The sequence below is a fragment of the Mustela putorius genome, unplaced genomic scaffold (assembly GCF_011764305.1).
Source record: "Mustela putorius furo isolate JIRA1106 unplaced genomic scaffold, ASM1176430v1.1 tig00003937_pilon_pilon_pilon, whole genome shotgun sequence".
Lineage (NCBI taxonomy): Eukaryota > Metazoa > Chordata > Mammalia > Carnivora > Mustelidae > Mustela > Mustela putorius.
The window spans coordinates 2,656,699-2,676,869 of record NW_025422082.1 but is presented as its reverse complement, the minus strand read 5'-3'; the positions used below and the strand labels follow the sequence as shown (position 1 = coordinate 2,676,869).

The window sequence follows — 20,171 nt, the reverse complement described above, 5'->3', positions numbered from 1 at the left end:
TCCTGAGATTATATTCTATCAATATAGAAGGAGGAAAGCATTAATAGAAGCATGTCAAGTTCCTGTGATGTTAGGACCCAAAAGGAGGGGTCTCGGTCAAAGCTGTGAAATGGAGAGACTCTGTGAGAGCACCTACCGACAGACAAGCTCGCCATCCATAGCATCTTGCTCGTCAGTGCTGGCAAAGGAAACCCGGCCACCGATCACTGCGCCAATGATGTAAACCAGCCACGTCAGCCGTCCTGCAACAGGAAGAAGATCTGTTAGTGTCTAGACTCCAGCGGTCATTTCATTGACGAAATCTCCTCATAGTGAGGTGTGTTTCTTACTAGGAGCTTCTGTAATCTTAAGAACAGTATGGTAAAGCTATAGTGTCTAATTTTTCTTACTGAGCATAGCTACCACCCTGCTCTGGCAAGGGTGAGGCCAAGGGGAAATTCAGTAGATAACCAACAGTCCCCTATGAGACAAGGTCATTATTTTTAGAGTCCAGTACTTTTTTTTTCTTTTTAAAATTTTATTTATTTGAGAGAGAGAACACAAGCAGGGGAGTAGCAGACAGAGGGAGAGGGAGAAGCAGGCTTCCCGCTGAGCAGCAAGCCTGACACAGGGCTGGATCCCAGGACTCTGGAATCATGACCTGAGCTGAAGGCAGATGTTTAACCGACTGAGCCATCCAGGAGCTCCAGAGTCCAGTACTTTCTTGGAAGTTAAAAACACATCCACCTAGACACGATTTCAGTTACTCTCCCTTAGCCCTGTGGCATTTATTCATAGTATTCTTTTGTGTAGATGGAGAAGATGGATGATTGAAGAGTCCTTTTGGGGGGTAAGAAGGAAAGAGAGGTGGCAGTGAGTGAAGAAGGATAGCACCACTTTTCAGGCTGCAGCACTGTCCACTCACCTTCCTGCACCGCGATATCCATTGGGCTGGCACTAGCACTCTGCAGCAGCTCCTGATAGGACTGGGCGGACTGGTCAAACAACTGCACGAGGAGTGCACATGTCTTCTCATACTCACAACGACCGATGGTGGACAGCTGGTCCAGCTGCTGCTGCACCAGGCCGGTATCCTCCAGAGGGTCTTCCAGGCCATCCCTGCTCCCAAGGGAAAAGGAAGGCGGCTCTCTTAAAAGATACCATTGATTTCCCCACTATGACACCTCTCGTTCTTCTGCATTTAGCCACCGTTTAACAGCACTACATTTTACCAAGAAACATATAATATAAAAAGTGGGAAGATGGTCATACTAAAGTCATCTGCTTTAGATACACTCTGTGAGTTGGTGTCTAGCTTTTGATCTGAACTCCTGCTCCCTTAACGTCTGCCTCAATCCCTTCAGTCCTTTGCTTCATACCCTAGGAGCTCTTGGTTTTTACTTTCTTGCTTGTTCTTGGCTCTAAGTACCTTTGGGACTACACATATCCTGTCCCTGTGTGGGGCCATTGTGGCCAGATATGTTTTGGAATTCAGAGCTCTTCAGATTTTAAAGAGGCAATATGATGCTTCTAGCATGTGCTATGAACCCTCAATGGACTCTCCAGGGTAGCAACTACAGTTTTCCTATAGCAAAATGTTTAACCATCAGGAAGAGTCATACAAAGCAGAAGTTTTCAAAAAGGCTCTAAATGGTCTCATATTAGCACATGTCAAATTTTGCCACCAAATGAGTTCTGTTTCCAACCTATGAGGAAATTTAGTTTTCACTTCTTGGATTTTAGACTCACAGAGGATGCACTGTGAATCTATACCAGGTCCTACCTTATGTATCGGTTGCTAGACTTAAAAATCACATTGTACTCCAAGCTCCTCTTCTGTTGCTACATCACAGTATGACAACCCAGCAGCTGCACCAGAATGACCATCACAACTAGAGGTCACAGCTGTGTGTATACTATGGTCCACATACAGGGCCAAGACACAGTAATTTAATCCTTTTAATAACCTGCCCGAGAGCACACAGCTATTAACTGGCTATTCCAACCCAGAGCCCACACCTGTAACCACTCCTCAACAACGCCTCACTGAAACCAGCTGAATCCTCAGGAACAGAAAGTACATGGATGATAGAACAATGCTTTCCAGGGGACTTCACAAATACTTGAATTTTGAAAGGATTCAAGTCATTAACAATTGAGCCTATAACTCTTATGACAATTTAATGCACTTGACTCTGAGCCAATTAAGATCTGATTAAAAAAAACACAAAACAAAACCCAGAACTTCAGAGTCCAATTCCCCTGAAAAATAACAACAAAAAATACAGATATAAATACAGATATACACACATACAAGAAAGGTCCCTCAAGAATAACTTCACTTTTTATAAGTCATTTCTGAAAGGGTCTAACATTTCTTTAGCTATAGATTTCTGGTCAAGTCAAGGTAGACAGAAACCATGCATTCCTGTAACGCGATCGGCAATTAGCTGCGTAGGATTCTACCTCTTCTGGTAAGCTCTGGATTGTGTCGTCTTAGTTATCTACTTCTTTCTTCAGGAAACTAAAGCACCTATAACTTACACATAATTCTTATCATCTATAGCTTATAAATGTTCCTGTCATGTTAAAAAGGAATCATCGGCAAGGACAAAGAGAATACTGATGATATACCTTGTATTCAAAGAGATCGCCAAGGAGGGCAGAAAAATGAGGACATGAATGAGGATGTTGCAGAGAAAGCCTGTTCTCTCAGATTTTATGCTCCACCTGCTATTCGGCTGACATGAGGAAACGGCCGTTAACGGCATCAGCTCCAAGGAGGCCCATGTCAAGTGTGCTTTCGCCAACTGGGTGTCTGACCTCTGGCAAGTCTGACACCAGGCGGCTGTCCCAGTTTCCTTACCTCAGGATGATGTGCACAGATTCCAAACGGGATGTGATATAGGCTTTGGTGACCTCAGGAGTATAAGTTTCCAGCATGTGGGGCTCTGTGGCTTTCACGTATGGCACAGAGGCTGCCAGCCGCTGCCAAAGGCTCAGGAGATAGTGCACACTATTTGGGGCAAATTCCCAGTGCTAAGGAAAACCAAAAGAGCAGGAGGCATATTTCTCATTTTTTATACACATTAGTCCCATGCCATTTGACACAAAGGATAAAGGCTTAAAAAAAAAGAAAGGGATAAATGTTTATGGGCTTTGTTCTGTGCATGACAACTCATCTAATGTGCTTATTATTTTGGAGATTAAGCATCTAATAAAAAGAGCTGCTCTACACTGGTTGTGTAAGCCTTCCCACAAGGAAAGCCTTGTGTAAGTGGTTCTCAAACATTAGTATCCCTGAGAATCACCTGAAGAACCTGTTTGACACAGAGACACCAAGGCTCCACTCTGGATCTAGGGAAGCAGAAATTATGGGGGTAAAACACAAGCAACCTGTGTTTTTCATCACACTTTCCAGATGATTTTGATGCAAGCCATAAAATTTGAGAACCACTGTCCTATATTACATGACTAAGAGAGGTCACTAGCTCTCTCTCGACTCTTTTGTCTCACTATGTTCCAATCTTGTTTTTTCAGAGGGATAAGCTAAATATTATCCTTGCAATTCCCACATGTTCCTCTAACCAAACTCCTCGCACTTCTTTAAGGCAAACAATCAGGCTGCAATAACTACTCTGCAGGGTTGCCCTATATTATATTTAGGCGGGGGTGGGGGAGGGAATACAGGCATACCTTGGAGATACTACTAGAGGTCTGATTCCAGACCACTGCAATAAAGCGAGTGAAATGAGTGTTTTGGTTTCCCAGTGCACATAAGAAAGTTTTGTTTCATACTACACTATTGTCCAGTAAGTGTACAATAACATTATGTCTAAAACATAAAGTGCATATCTTAAGTAAAAAATATTTTGGTGCTAAAAATGCTAACCATCGCCTGAGCTGTAATCACTGACCACAGATCACCATATTAAATATGAGGCCTGAAATATCCTGTGAATTGCCAAAATGCAATGAGTTCGAACCCCACACTGGGTGTACAGCTTCCTTACACATGAAGCGAGCAAGTGCTATTGGAAAAATGGCACCGACATACTTGCTTAATGAAGGGTTGCCACAAACATTCAACTTGTAAAGAACACAGGATCCATGAAGTGCAATAAAATGAGGTATGCCCGTATTCTTTTAAGTTCAAAACCAATGAGCAAGAGAAGAGGTTTCACTGTGCAGGTGAGATACGAGAGAAGACAAACCTGTAGGCTGGTCACTGTGAAGTTAGCTATCAATCGGATGACCTCAGGGTAGTTTTCCACCTTTACTAATTCTCCCAGTTGATAGTTACTCTTCAATCGGGCCAGCAGTCTGCAAAACTCATGGTAATTGTTTGGGTCTGATAAGCTCTGGTGACAGCACAGGAGGAAAATAAAATGTAAATGTATACTTTCAGAATGACAATGGGGATGGCACAAGGGGAAGGGAGAATCTACTTGAACTTCTCAGCTACAGGTCCTCACTTCTAATGACACATCCGTAGAATGTTCAAAAGCAATTTTTTAGAAAATCACTTTTAAAAGAGATGGTCACATCTACTATCTCATTTGTTCAAAACAATTATCCTGTGGGATGAAATTATTAGCCTCAATTGAAAGTCTGAAATGGAGGCTCAGAAGGATCACATTACTTGCTTAAAGCTGTAAAGTTAATTAGCAGCAGAAAAGGGGGTACAATTGAAGATATTTCTGGTCTGTTTGCTTCCCACTGATCAAAGATCATGAATTTTTCATTTTTACCTCTGTCAAATTTATCATTAAATAAGGCTATACTCCTGTGACAGTCATAAAAATGTTTAATTTATTTACATTATATCATCACTGCTGTAACAATTTAATTCCTGGATTAGTATTTTTATATATTTTACTTTATACTTATATGAAAAACTTTGGATTATTTGCATATTACACTTATATAGGTATATTTATTGTTTTCTTATGTAGGTATTCCTCGATAAGCATACTTTATTTTGTTCACCACCACATCCCTGGTACATAGTAGGTGCTCTATGTATTTGTTGGATGAATAAATGCATTTTTAATAGTCTTTAATAAACGGTGCTAGGAAAACTGGACAGAAACATGCAAAAAAACCAAAACTGGACCACATTCTTACAAATACACAAAAATAAACTCAAAATGAATTAAAGATCTAAATGTGAGACTGAAACCATAAAACTCCTTGAAGAAATGTAGGCAGTCATCTCCTGGACATTGTCCCAGCAACACTTCTCTGAATATGTCTCCTCAGGCAAGGCAAACAAAGGCAAAAATAAACTACTGGGACTACACCAAAATAAAAAGCTTTTGCACAGTGAAGGAAACCATCAGCAAAATGAAAAGACAACCTACTGAATGGGAGAAGATACCTGTATATGATATATCTTATAAGGGGTTAGGATCCAAAATATATAAACAACTCAACACCAAAAAACAATCTGGTTAAAAAATGGGCAGAGGATCTGAAGAGACATTTTTCTGAAGAAGACCTACAGATAGCCAACAGACACATGAAAACATGCTCAACATCACTCATCATCAAACCACAGTGAGATATATCACCTTACACTTGTCAGAAAAAGACAAGAAGTCCTCGGGCACCTGGCTGGCTGAGTCATTAGAGCACGTTACTCTTTTTTTTTTTTTTTTAAGAGCATATACCCTTGATCCCAGGGTTGTGAGTTCGAACCCCACACTGGGTATACAGCTTCCTTAAAAGAACAGAACAAAACAAAAACAAAAGACCAACACCACCCCCCTCAAAACCCTACAAACTTGACTTCAAAAGACAAGAAAGAACAAGCGCTGGTAAGGATGTGGAGAAAAATGAACTCTCATGCACTGTTGGTGGGAATATGAACTGATAGAGCCTCTGTGGAAAACAGTATGAAGGTTCCTCAAAAAATTAAAAATAAAAATACTGTGTGATCCAGTAATTCCACTACTGGGTAACTACTCAAGGAAAACAAAAACACTAATCTGAAAAGATATATGCAACCCTATGTGTACGCGGCATTATTTACAATAACCAAGATATGGAAGCAACCTAAGTGTACAATGATAGATGAATGGATAAAGAAGTGGTCTATATATATGTACCATATATACACACACACACACATATGTATACACATACACATACATATACATACAATGTATTACATTGCTCAACCATAAAAAAGACTCACATCTGGCCATTTGCGACAATGTAGAAGGACCTAGAGGGTACTATGTGAGTCAAAGTGAACTAAATGAGTCAAATGAAAGACAAATACCAGAGGATTTCACTTATATATAGACTCTAAAAAAATAAAACAAATGAACAAATAAACAACAACAAAAAAAGCAGAGACAGACTCATAAATACAGAGAACAAAGGGTAGCCAGAGGGGAGGCAATGGGCAGGATGGCCAAAAATGGATGAAGGGGAGTGGGAGCCACAGGCTTTCAGTTATGCAGTGAAGAAGTCATGAGGAGAAAAGGTACAGCACAGGGAATATAGTCAATGGTACTATAATAGCCTTGTGTGGTGACAAATGGTAGCCACACTTGCGGTGGGCATAACACAATGTACAGAGTTGTTTCACTATGTTGTACATCTGAAACTGATGTACATTCTCAGTCAACTATACTTCGGTTAAAAAAAAGAATTATTAAAAAGAGGGACAGAACTGAGTATATTTAAAAACAAAATGCTTGTATGGTATTTTCTAGTGTAGAGGAGTGGCACTTTAAAAAAAAGTAGGTGTTGGCTGAATCTCTGGAAATGAAAAACACAAAAAGGCCAATTGAGTTACGCAATGAATACCAGATGGGCAGTATCTCCCTTCCCATCTAAAAGCAGACCTACACACTTGGGTAAATAATGTATATTTAAAAAAAAAAAAAAGGAAACAGAAACAAAAACCAAACTCTGAATTCTTAATTTCTTGGGGGAAAAATGACCAGCTGTCTTATTTTCCTGTGTCCAAGTGGTCCTTTCCCCTAACTCCTGCATTCTTGAAGCTAGAGGATACAAATTCCTCATTTGGGCAAACATTTTCAAGAATCTGCCTACAGGACACCTGGGATCAAGTCCTGCATCAGGCTCTGTGCTCAGCAGGGAGCCTGCTTCTCCCTCTGCTTGCCGCTCCCCCTACTTGTACTCTCTCTCTGATAAATAAAATCTTAAAGGAAAAAAATCTGCCGACAGATACAGACTCAGTTAAACCTTCTGAGAATGACACACTGAAGTGTTCTCTAGGTTTCTGCTAAGTGTGGCTTCTAGATGGTAGTTCCTTCGGATTCAATAGAGAGGCATATACTAATTACACACATCCACACACAACATGTATTTAAATATGTATTCAAATAGTAAATTCTCAAAAATCTTACTTGTGGGTTTTCCAGTATTCGCTTAACACCATCAACAAGATGTGAGAGAAACTTGGCCCTCTCTGCATTGTTAAACAGGGATCTTCTGACTGAGGCAATCTGTACTAAGCAGGATAGTACCTAAGAACAGGCACAACCAAACACAACTGATTAAAAAGATGATACAGCTACTCCATATTATCTTTTCCCTCTTTCCCCTCCTAGAATATTCTTCCTTGCATATGCTATTAACTGTTCTTTCAACCTCCCTACTATTACCATGATACAGAAAGATCAAGAAGAGTACAGCTGAGGATACTGGAAACAGCTTTATTAAAAGAAAAAAAAAAGATCATTAGATCCAAGTTACCATAACAATTAGTTAAATTCAGTCTGGAAATTCACTTGGGTATTATTCTTTGACCACCCAATGGCTTCTTTGATTCTTTTAAGATATGTATTTAAGGCTTGGAAATACCATACAATTTGTAGGTTAAGAAAGCTTTAGGTGTCGTTTTCTCTGCTTCACTAAGACTTTTGGCTAATCAGGCTTTGCCATAATGAAATAACCAAGCTAGATCTGTGTTCTGAAAAGAACAGGCTTTACCCTGAAAACCTTTCCCCTTTCCCCACTGTGCTAGGTATTTATACTGTCTGCCCCTCCAGATCTGTCTTCTATCCTTCTCCACACTGCTCTGTTCCCTGGGAGGCTGACTTCTTCTGTCCATTTAGAGCCACAGCTCCCCCTCCCTCCTGCCTCCAGTAGGCTTCAACCACTAGAAAGTACTAGCAAGAGATTAAGGGCAGGAAGAAAGAGGTAACCCCTGTGGACCCCTGGCTAGGCCATGAATGGCAGTGTCCCTCCCTCTGCGCCCAGCCCTAGCCTAGGCCACAGCTTCAGTTCTTTCCAGGGTTTCCTACCCCTTGCCACCTGGGGCTCCCTACTACTGTACACCCTAGAGGGTATACCTCACCTCACCACCCCTGGCTAGATTCCCTTAGTGTTGCCCACATCTTTACTAATAGTCTTTTCATGAACTACCTCTCCAGTGAGCTACCTTTTCCTGAAGTAAACTTAAAGACACAAACAACACTGAATTCACATTTCTACTAAAGCTAAGGTCTACATGTGGAAAAGTATCGTAATAACCAGGAAAACAGCCTACTGTAGAAACACTGTGTAAAACACCCATTACTTTACTGTATTCTTATCTGTGTGCTTTGTACGTTAGCAATTTACATGAAATAATCTGAAATACTAGGCCAATGTCTTTCAGGGCCTGGGTGAATTTTGAAATTTGACGAGGTTAATTACTGCCTTTTTTTTTTTTTTTAAAGATTTTATTTATTTATTTGACAGAGAGATCACAAGTAGGCAGAGAGGCAGGCAGAGAGAGAGAGGAGGAAGCAGGCTCCTTGCTGAGCATAGAGCCCTATGCGGGGCTTGATCCCAGGACCCTGAGATCACGACCTGAGCCGAAGGCAGCGGCTTAACCCACTGAGCCACCCAGGCGCCCTAATTACTGCTTTAAAGGAGAAAAATGCATCATTTCCAAGAGCTCTGTAATGTTATCCAGGACGGTATTCAAATTTACCTTCTCCTCACAGCTTCCATTTATCACTTATGTAACATGTGCCTGAAGGACTTTCAAAAATTTTCTTGGGGGGCACCTGGGTGGCTCAGTGGGTTAAAGCTTCTGCCTTCGGCTCAGGTCATGATCCCAGGGTCCTGGGATCGAGCCCCACATCTGCCCCTGCTGAGCAGAGAGCCCGCTTCTCCCTCTCTCTGTCTGCCTTCCTCTCTGCCTACTTGTTATCTCTGTCTGTCAAATAAATAAATAAAATCGTAAAAAAAAAAATTTTCTTGGGCAGGATAATCTTCAGTTAGACAACACAAGCTGAATCCCCCCCCCAACCCCTCCCACACACACACTCTAGCTTGTGGCTGTTTGAGGTACAGTATAAAGTCAGATTCAAGATGAGACAGAAGAGCTTGGCATTTGCAGCAATTTGTCACTAGACAGGAATAATTTAAAGAGAATTAAATTAATTCTCTTCACTACGAGAACCTTTAGGCTACAAGCTTTACCACAAAAGGCTAAATAACTAACCCTAGCATTTGTATGCTTCACTTGGATGATTTTGTACGACAGAATGAATGAGCGTAAGGCTCATTCACCACTGCTACTTTTTGGATGTAGGTGGGGCTTTAGAAACTGTGGTCCTGACTCACCAGAGGTGAAAATGAAGGAGGGATGGAATGATACAGGTCAAAAAACAGCTGCAGAGTTGAAGAATCTAAGAACGCTGAAAAAAGACAAAGGAACCATTACTGAGTACGTCGCTTGTTGCTAGTGACACACTTACAGCACTATGTACTGGGGGGCACCTCCTCTCACAGGGTTCCTTTCAAGGGATAAGCTAAGAAGGGCTTTGGGGTTTTTCCTGTTTTTTTTTTGTTTGTTTTTTTTTTGTTTTGTTTTATTTTTTAAAGCACTAGGTTTTACCTCCTCTAAAGAACAGATTCATTCCTATGACCCCCAGAGAACTTAAGACAATCAGGGCTATGTTCAAAGCAAGAAGTTTGATTCTGAAAAACGTAAAAACAAGCATAAGCACACGTTCTTTTCTTTGGTTTCATGTTTAAACCTAGAAATGACCTCAAATGAGTAAGGAATCCCTAGGTGATGAATGTGAGAAGGTCAAACTCACATCTGTTAGTAACCCAGTAATTAAAAAAGTCCTCCCCAAGCTAGGAAACCCAAGTAAGGTTCCTTCAACACCCTCTTCCTCACTGTATCAAGATAGATGCTGACTTTCTAAGTTTTCTCTAAAAGCAAGCAAGGGATCTCCAGGGGTTCCTCAGACCATCCGGCAGACATGATGTGGGGCTGAGCAGCAGTCTGTTCCCAGGGGTGCAGTACTCCTACCTGATCTCCAGCTGGTGGGAATCTGTACTGTGCACAGGTCATCTGAGGACTCATCAGTAGAAGTGCCGATGAAATCAAAGTTTAGGCAGTTATGAGTGAGTTTGAGCAGTTGCATGAGTAAGCCATGCTGACTTTCATCATTCAAGTTTAGATTCTTTCCTGAAGCCTGTAAAAATTACCATATAATGAGCCCCAAACAATCACTCCTCTCTTCCAAGTTTGCTGCCAGACTCCTTAGAAGGCTGTTAAGCCAGAAAAGGAAGGCAGTATTTCAACTCAATGAAATGATGTTTCCCCTGCAAAAGGGGCTGCACTTCTGTCACCTTAATGTCATTGTGAAAACCCTAGCTGCTTATTTACTATAAAAACACGAAACTGGTATTTAATGAAATCCCCCTTTTGACACGTAAGGTTTACATGTTGTAGACATAGTGGCCACAGGGGATTCTGAAGCCATACGGGATGGGTGGTTACTCCATTTGCTGTGAGATCCTGGTTATATCTAGATGGGGCTGGAGACCTCAGTGACTAGGTGGCTAATTGGTTTGATGGTATCAGCCAGAAAGAGTCAATCCTCAGTTTTCTCAAAAGCTTTCCCCCTTCAGGGTGTATAATAGCTGTTGCCAGGTAGCTTGCCCAACCCAAGGATTGTTTGGGAATTCTGAGGTAGAACTAGGTAATTGAGGGAAAAGATGAACATCATTAACGCGGACAACACAAAGAGTCTAAACTTGCTTCTAAAACTCACGACATAAGGGAAAATGAGACTAAGAACAAAAAAAACACACAAAACACCAAACCAAACCACCCAAAATGAACAAACAGCCAGACGCTAACCCCATCTAGTTTTCTACAGGGAGGTCCATATAGACTGTTATAAACGTGTAAGACTCACAGGTGAGCATTTCTTTCCTAGTTCAACTCATTCATAAATGAACTTGAACATCCATTTTCCATTTTAAAACAGGTAATTTCCTTATGTGGTAACTGTCTACCCCTTCAGGTTATGAAATCTAAATGGATGTTAGAAATTCAAAATCTACTTTTCCTTACAGATGCTGTTTGTTTATGTGCCGCCTGAAACTCAGCAGGGGGCAGGGGAGCCAGCCTGTTTCAGTATGCTAACAATGCAGTCAGAACCTGCTTTTAGAGCTCTAAGAATCCAAACACCATAAAGCTAACATGCTTTTATTCCATGCAGGAAGATTTTATGTGGGTATAAAAAAGCAAACAACAAAATCCCAAACATTGTGTTAAAACAGATTCCCTGGGATACGTGTTCACTTACTGTGCTTTGCTTAAGGGAAGAGCTCTGAAATAAGGCAAGCGCAATCCCCTCTCTAGAGTCAGTGGTCAGTATGGTACTTTCTTCCACATCTTGGAGACCGGTGTCGTGTGAGAGATGGTAATGGTTAGAGCTGCACCAACTCTCAAGGGGTGAGCTTAGAGCTGACCTTTAACAGGTCCCAACTCATTCTCATCCTTTCAAAGGGGACTGGGAAGCAGGATCCAACCTACAATCTCACCTGTTTTAGTAAATTGCAGGAAAGTGTGAAGATATCAAATAACGATGAATCTCGGAAAGAAGAGGCTATTTTTCTGTGCTTGGTTAAAGGATGCGTGGTGTCGGCCTGCGCAAAAAGATAAACCAATTCAAGTTTTAGAATTAATTGCAAAGAAAAAATTTTCATATAGACATCAAGTAAACTAGGATTTCCAATAAAACCAACTTACACACAAAATACCTTTTTAATGTTTAAATCACTGTTAACTCGCGAATAATGAGAGGATGCAAAGGACAATAAGCTGCTAACAGCTAGTCAGGATGGGTCTATAGCTTACAGACGGAAGACAGAAAGATGGATGAGCATCTCCACTGCAGTTTTAATTTCCTCCACATTTAGGGAGGTAAAATTTAACCAACTGCTGGCAGATACTGTTAATAATTTCTAGCATATTGTATTGTGGCTTAGTCTCAGAAACAGATAGTGGTAAAGCTTGGTAAACAATCCACCTGAGGCTAAAGTCACCACAGAATTTCCAAAGCAGTCTTTAACTGACAGCCATGAACTTAGGATGACTGACAATAGCCCATGATACTCCCCGCTTCTCTAACCTATTTTAACACATAGTCTCTATTCTAGAAGTGAGCACTTAATTGAAGGGGAGCATCAGTCTCTCACTGTTTCCTCTGTTCCTCTCTCTTCAGCCAAATGTTAAAGGTTTTTATGGTTAAGAACTCTGTTTTTACTTCTTTAGTATGCCCTCTATTCTTGACACACAGGCACTTCAGTAAGCAGAACAAAGGGATTTCAAGGTTACCAAGGGAATTTTTAGTCCAACCACCTCCTGTAAGCTTAAATCTCTTCTATTCTATATACCAATCAGTTCATTCAGGAGAGGGCTCATCTGCTGTTGGCATGTTAAAGAATAATGCAGCAAGATTTCTGACAATCAAGTTATGGACTCCCCTTGATTTTTCTTTTTTTTAAAGCTTCATTTACTTATGTAGTCTACACCCAATGTGGGGCTCGAACTCATGACCCCGAGATCAAGAGTCACATGCTCCTCTGAGCCAGCCAGGTACCCCTCCTCTTGATTTTATTTCTAAGTTCAGACAGGGCTGGTAAAAGAAATATGCTTTCTGATTTAAATCTGACAACCAAAAAAAGAAGAGAAAACTAAGTTTTGCAGAGGTTCAAAATATCCCCCAATTCTAGCTTCAGTGTCACTGTGTTATCATAAATATCTTGGATAGTATGACATTGCCAGTTTATAGACCATTTTCCATATGTAATCAGGTATGCTGATGATAACACAGAGAATAACTGCATACATTAAGTACATTACACACATTTCTACTGTTCCATTAAGAAAGACAAAATTTTGAAGTTTTAAAATATATCAATATTGGTGTACTATGCGGGGCCAAGCTTCCACAAGGAGAACATTAACCCCACAATCTCTGTCCTCAGTTAATGAGTGCTCTCATATTACAAAGGTAACAGTGGCTCAATAAGAAGTTACTTGTTAAGAGCAAAGGCTCTGGAATAAGATGATGTGGGTTCAAATTCAGATATTGTTGCCTGCTAACTGTGATACTTTAGGCGAATTATTGACCCTTATGTGCTTCAGCTTCCTCATCTAGAAAATGGGACAGCCACGGAACCTATGTCCCAGGACTAAGGTGAGAATAAAAATTAGCTGCTACCAGTGCTCAGAACAGCGCCTGCTGCATAGTAGTCACTCCATTATTATTCTGATAATTACTGACCATAGTGGGGATCGCATGTGACAGAGAACAAAGTATGGACTCCAGAGTTTAAGTAACTAGAAGCCGATGCATTTAGAACAGTACTACCTCACAGTTAAAATTTCTCAAGGTTAATAAAAAGGTCTATATAAATATGCGCAGTAGCAACAGTGATGCCGAGGTAATTCACAGCTGGCGACTGAAGGGTGAGATGTCACAACTAATATTAATACTGGCCTATTCAATAATTACAAAATTTTAGCTGGATACAAAAGTAAATGACTAAAATAAAAAATAATAGCCACAGCAAAAGAAAGCCACTGGTGTTTCCTCTGTAGTAACCTGTGACAAGGACTATTCAAAAAGTTATTGTATTTAGCAGAATGTCTTAAGCATTCTAAAAAGATGACCAGAAAAGTCTTTAATAGTAGCACTTGCGAATTGAGTTTTAAATGGTAATAAATACATGGTAATTATTTAGCAGATATTCTATTCCACTTTTGTGATCCCCTTTTTGGATGCATTCTCTTTCATTAGCAAAGCAGTAATTTACTAAGGTTTTAACTTAGGAATGTTGCTCTCATCTCTCACAATGAACATTAATACCAGTAAGGAGAGCTGATGGGCGGATAAAATGTTCTGGAGGCAGACCGGGACCAGGATATTAAGAACGAGGTAGGCTGCATGTACAGAGGAAAATCCACTGGAACTATTGTTTCAAAGGGCATTAATCACTTACCGCAAAAGCACACAACTGCCAAAAAAGATCATCCCACACAAAGCAGAAAACACCAATACTAAGAAAAAATATGGCACTTACTTCAATGAGGAAGGCTGTAGCACTTACTTGATTAATTTCATTGGTTAGCTGAGATAAAATTGTGACGCCAATGATGCAGTACTCAACACTATCCTGGTAAAAACAAGGCAAGGCAGACGTTGGTGTGTGCAGCATGACTCTGGCCATGGCCCTGCAGCCATGCTTTCGAAATGGCAGAACCCTGTGTAGCTAGGGAACTACCGAGATAAGGCAGCAAGGAATTGTAGTTTAAAACTGTTGCTTTGCAGGACATGAAACGTAACCGCCACAGAGAAAGAGTGCTAAATCTAATTTCATCAAGACTGAAACCTTTTGAATTTAATAAATAGTCATGTGCATTATACCATATCCATTATACAAAGAAAAACTAGCAAAATACACTTACGTGACAAATGGGTGCATAACGTAATTCACATAAAAAGACTACATGTAACAATAAGAAAAAAAACAAAGAGCCAGATTTTTAAAATTTTAAGTAAGATATAAATGGGAAGTTCACAGAAAAAAGACTAGTAGTATATTAACGTATGAAAATTTGTTCTGTCTCATTCCTAACTCAAATGCTGAGATACTAATTCTTTTTTTTATTAAATTGGAAAAATAAAAAAGCTGAGCTCCCAGGGTGGAGGTACAGAAGAATAGGCAGGCACTCTTTTAGCTGTTGTAGGGAAACAACTTTTTTTTGAGGATAATTTGGAAATATCTCTGAAAGCCAAGAATACACACATCCCTTTGATTGTATAATTCTAAGGGTAGGAATTCACCCTACAAACACACTCGTTATAATCCAAGTTTGACAGGCGTATATTATGTTTGGATATTCACTGAAGTGTTTACTTAACAGTCAAAGTACAGAACCAAACTAAATGTCTACCTACAAGACATTATTTAATTAAGCGATGGTATTTTCAGATTGGAATAGTATACAGGCATTAGAAAAAATGGTGTTGGTCTGTGCTGACATGTAAGCATGTAAAGCCAAGCAATATTAAAGGCAAAAAAGACACAGAAGATAACGTACAAAATAATTTCATTTTGTGTAATTTCTAAAAAGTAGATCACTATGTAAGCATATACATGTTGCTTCTCACATTCCTACTACATCACATATATACAATCATACCTGTAAGAACCTTGTGACGTCTGTGATTGCATTTCTGAAGACGTAGTCATCCTTCTGACAGTCAAACCAGCCCAGTTTTGTGATTCTGGCATATAACTGAATAAGTGCTTGTGTCACAAAAGTAGCCAACTTTGGCCGAGTGGCAAGGTAGTTGAGCACATAGTTCCCTACAAAACAAAAAAATCCACGTAATAGAAAGCTCTGCCAGGGAAGGGAACACATCTTTATATCAAACATCCAAGACCCTTAAACCTTAAACTCTCTTAATTCTTGTTTCTGTTGTATTTCCTTAATTCTTAATGCGATTGAGAAATGGGACTCTGAATTTAAGATTAGTAGGCTTTCTAATTCAGGATGTTATACTTGTCACAATGAAGACTCAAGAGTATGGCAGCCTTTAATCCACTCCCAGATAGTTAAGTAACACGCCTGCACAGAATTCAAAATCTTTAACATTTTTCTTTGTTATTAATGGCCATAAAGACTGAGTGAAAGAAACCTCCTGACAACAAAAGGGATGCTTTAAAACTTTATCTAGAAATAATTATAAAAGGTCCTCTTCACTTTCAAAAGCCCTAAATTTGGGGGGAGGGACTGGATTCTACATATTTTATATGCTTACCAATTTCAGAACATTATCAAACAAGCAATGTGAATTTAACTATTACTAGCTCATCACTAAACAAACTAATTTCTTGAAAACAGATTAATTCTCTACTTACGAATATCTATGCGTTGCTCCAATGGTAGAGGGTTGTTTGTGCGTGATACAAGCTTTGTAAGGCATGTAGCTGCCAGTAACTGGGAGTAAGAGGACTGTGGAAAGACGGGGAAAAGGACTCAGAATTCAGTTTTATTGAGTTAGTCAGTCATGAGGTTTTTTATTTGGAGTTCTATGCTGAGATTCAAGAAATATTAATCAGTTCCGCCATATTTGATCCTCCACATTTTAGAGGGTCTAGGAAAAATGAGTCCCACACAAAGTATATGTTCTTTGAACTGATTTCGGTTATGAACAAGGTAAGTATGACATGAATGGCCTGATCGAACTGAATCCAGGGCAGATTTTGTATCACTTAGAGGGGGCCCATACTGGAGAGGATTGCTTCAGAAAGATATTAAGAAAACAGATCTTTAGAAGATGGATCTCTTCTTTCATTTACCAAGAAATCTTCTGTCAAAATCCTCATTATAGTGATGCTTCAAAAAGTTTCAACTTAAAATAATGCTAAAGTGTACCATTACAAAGTAAAAAAAAAAAAAAAGCAGCATTAGAGAGAGCCATTACATTATGCTGTAGAGTTAATCCCTGAACTGTATGTTTACATCAGCACAGCTATCAATCAGATACAGCTTCCCCGGCAATGCATATGCTAGTTTTAAAGTAAATTTGTAACAATTATTTGTGAGAAAGAAAATCTATGTACTGTGCAAGGGAATAGCATTATCATATTCTCACATGTGGATTTTATGCATTTTAACCTTATGGAGAATAGAATATTCTGGTATACTAATTGATCATAATGTATAAAAAAGAGCCGTGAGCAAATTCTTCCATGTGGCTCTATTATGATAATGTCCTATAACAGGGACAGACTCCGGACTATTAAAACAATTTAATTAAGGGTTAAGGATAATTTCCTGTAACACTAAAAATTCTTAAGACAGGATCCACAGGCACTGCATAATGGCATCAGTTATAAAAAAGTTTATGCTTAAGAAAAAAATCTATAAAGTGATTTTGATATGTGATTTTTATTCAACACTCCTGAACATGGTTTCAATTCATTAGAGTAGTGATAACGCAAGAGAGGCTACTCTAAATATAGAACCCAGCATACAATCGTAACTATACATTACACAACATCTAAATGGTTTCTAGACATAATTCCAATAAACCTGCTTAGTTACTAAGATGTCAGCAGAGATTAAAAGGAAGATTGCACTGTAATTGTTCTTAGTACTGCACCAGTCCTGTTTTACTGCAGCTTGATTTATTTACTGACTGTCAACCTGAGGCTCCAGAGTTAACAGGGTCAGAGATGATACCGTGGGGCTCCAGTGGGAGTCACCTGGAAGAGCTGGTCATGCATCTCCCGTAGCATAAAATATACGAGTGTAAGTGGGTCAATCTTAAGACTAAGGGACTGGGAAGAAATATACAACATACTACATGCAAAAACAGAGCAGAGCACTGTACCATCTCTGACCAGGGCTCTGTAACTTTCCTATGCTTGGAAAGAGTTCACTCTCTCAGCCACTAGAGGATAATTTTTAGCCAACTGAACAAATACTGTAACATTGTCAGTGAAAATGAAAATATGAAGTCATCTAGAATTTTACCCTCAAAACAAATTAACTGCTTTTGTTCTTTCCACATGTCCTTCCAGTCTGAGGTAAGAGTGCTAGCTGCTGGTCTAGCTGGGGCTGACTCTCTCAGGCCCTTTCAGGATACCCTTGTTGGATTCTTAGCCTTCCTAAGACCTCCATCTTGCCCCCAGTACTAATTTAATCAAACTATGTCTCGTATTATACTGATCACTGCACTGCCATTTTCAAGCCCTGAGAGGCTCTGATTCCATTTTAAAACTCTTGACCTCTTGTGGTTTTCCTTGTGGAACGTTCCCCCCAGGGCTCGAGGGCAATATGCAGCAGCTGTGGCACAGGAGGCAGCACAGCGACCACTACGGCGCTTGCACGGTGACATGGGCTATGTTGAGTAAGAAGGGTCATGTGTATATAGCCCTGTCTTCTTTGTAAAGGGTACGAGGTGGTACTTAAGTGTGAAAAACAGAAAGAAAGTCCCAGAAATGTGATTCAAGGTGAAAAATGACAGAACACAATATATGTTCAATGAGATTTTCCTGATGAGGCTGTGTGTCCTTTTACTATCAACCTGGCAGTTAGCGATGATGCTTTTTAAAGGTGAAATTAAGAAGGCAGAGAGGCACCTAGAAGAACTAAGGAACACAAGCTATCCCAATCCATCCTTAAACTTTGAATGTATTTTCCTAAACCTCTATTACCCTTCCGGATTTTTCAAATCTTACGTACACTTCCTCTTTCGAGGAGTAGCTGGCACTTGCTCAGGCAATCAGGGCTGTTGGTGAATTCAACCAAGGCTTTCTCTGCCTGGAGTCGAGTAGTTGTGTCTGTTGTCTCATAAAGCTGTTTGCACAGATTCTCTAGTTGGGCCAGGCTCTGGAAAAGATCAGTCAAGAAAGAAATCAGTCCAGCCTACTATTTATACACAAGGTACTGTGCACAAAATCTCTAGATGAAGATAAGTAATAATCAATGGAGAGAGACCTGCTTCTCAACTCTGAGGAGAATCTGGGTGACCTTTATCTAATTATTTATAGCTTTTAAAATTTTATATTTTAGAAGACAAAATGGTAAAATACCTATACTTTTTAAGTCATTCTGTTAGAGATCAATTGCAAATGATATATTCATTTTTCCTTGCAACTACCCATCCTCCTAAGCTTTTCCTAAAGGCCTTCAAATAAAAATTCAGAATTTACTTCTTGTCAACAACTTCAAAACAATACTGGAGGCACTGCTATAAAATTAAACACATAAACATACAACATAAGTGTCACATATATCTTTATATAATTTTAAGTATTTTGCCTTTTCCTAGTAGTTATTAGCTCACAATTATGTGTGCCAATAAAGATGGCCAACCTCTATGAGAAAGCTTCAGAATGCAAGTACGCACCTTCCTCCCTGGATCTCTCATGTTTCAAGTTCAGCGGACTCTCTCCTCCTGTCGTACTTTAAACTCTTGCTTCGGTTCCAAATTTAAAGTGGAAGGGTCAAAATAAATTCAACCCTCACATATGCTCAGACGGAGATAAGACCAGGGAAACGCCCCCAAACAAACCCTTCTCTCCAAATCTTGAACCAGTTCCAAGGAGGCAGGAAGGGGATGGGTGTGTGCTTTAGTCAAAAACCCAAAGGGATGCAAATCTACCTCCACTGAATGTGGTGTTGAAAAGCAAAGAGGAAAGAAACCAGTAAGAGTTCACTAACTGTCACCTTTCACTGACTGGAGAGGGCAAACATCTATTAGTCTTTAAAGGAATGGTTTGGACTTTAAGAAGAAATCAGCCTATTATCTACAGTAGCAAGCAAGATTAGGTTTAAACAGTCTGAGGGATCCTACTATTAGAAATGACAATTCTGACAGAAACAGAAATAACAACAACAACAATAATAATGATAATAATTAAACAAACTGACCTGGGTAAATAGCCTACAATTTCTTACACAGCTTGTCTGCCCAAGGCTTTTCATGATCACTTTATTATGGTGTTCTTTTATAAATCACAGCTTTTGCACTAAGCAGGAAAACCCTTAGGGCAGGATACCTATTTTACTCAACCTGATTAATAAATTTCAAACATTAACCTAAAGGAAACAAGAAAGACAAATACTGATACTCTAAGACCAGCAGTCTCACTTCAGAGAGCTCCCCAACAACAGACCCAACATCCCCTACTCCAAAACAAAATCAACCAACCACCCTTCAAAGTATCTTGGGACTCTGGCCGTATGTTTAATTTGTTCCTCTCTGACTTCCAGGAGTCTTACTTCATACCTTCTTGAATTTAAAAGCACAGAGGAAACTGCACTTGTAAAAAAGTCAGATCTCAGTGAAGTTCCATAAGTAGCACCTGATTCTTCAGAAGCTTATGAA

The 20,171-nt window shown here is 39.7% G+C and overlaps 1 protein-coding gene across 2 annotated transcripts in view; it reads right to left on the bottom strand.

Annotated features, from left to right (window-relative positions):
- The window catches only part of XPO7 (exportin 7), a 39,661-nt gene extending 20,361 nt beyond the window's left edge, over nucleotides 1-19,300 (bottom strand). The window contains exons 1-13 of one of the 2 annotated variants that reach the window (XM_045069515.1): nucleotides 19,191-19,300; nucleotides 18,524-18,670; nucleotides 16,192-16,285; nucleotides 15,470-15,636; nucleotides 14,347-14,439; nucleotides 11,800-11,904; nucleotides 10,274-10,439; nucleotides 9,577-9,650; nucleotides 7,365-7,484; nucleotides 4,194-4,340; nucleotides 2,846-3,018; nucleotides 905-1,098; nucleotides 137-242 (exon numbers count right to left, since the gene is read on the bottom strand). In XM_045069515.1, the coding sequence (XP_044925450.1) occupies nucleotides 137-242; nucleotides 905-1,098; nucleotides 2,846-3,018; nucleotides 4,194-4,340; nucleotides 7,365-7,484; nucleotides 9,577-9,650; nucleotides 10,274-10,439; nucleotides 11,800-11,904; nucleotides 14,347-14,439; nucleotides 15,470-15,636; nucleotides 16,192-16,285; nucleotides 18,524-18,670; nucleotides 19,191-19,211 (1,607 nt within the window). In that variant the 5' untranslated portion in view covers nucleotides 19,212-19,300. The remainder of the gene's footprint in view (nucleotides 1-136; nucleotides 243-904; nucleotides 1,099-2,845; nucleotides 3,019-4,193; nucleotides 4,341-7,364; nucleotides 7,485-9,576; nucleotides 9,651-10,273; nucleotides 10,440-11,799; nucleotides 11,905-14,346; nucleotides 14,440-15,469; nucleotides 15,637-16,191; nucleotides 16,286-18,523; nucleotides 18,671-19,190) is intronic. The other variant, XM_045069516.1, reaches the window with a different exon arrangement.
- Nucleotides 19,301-20,171: the final 871 nt, after the last annotated feature.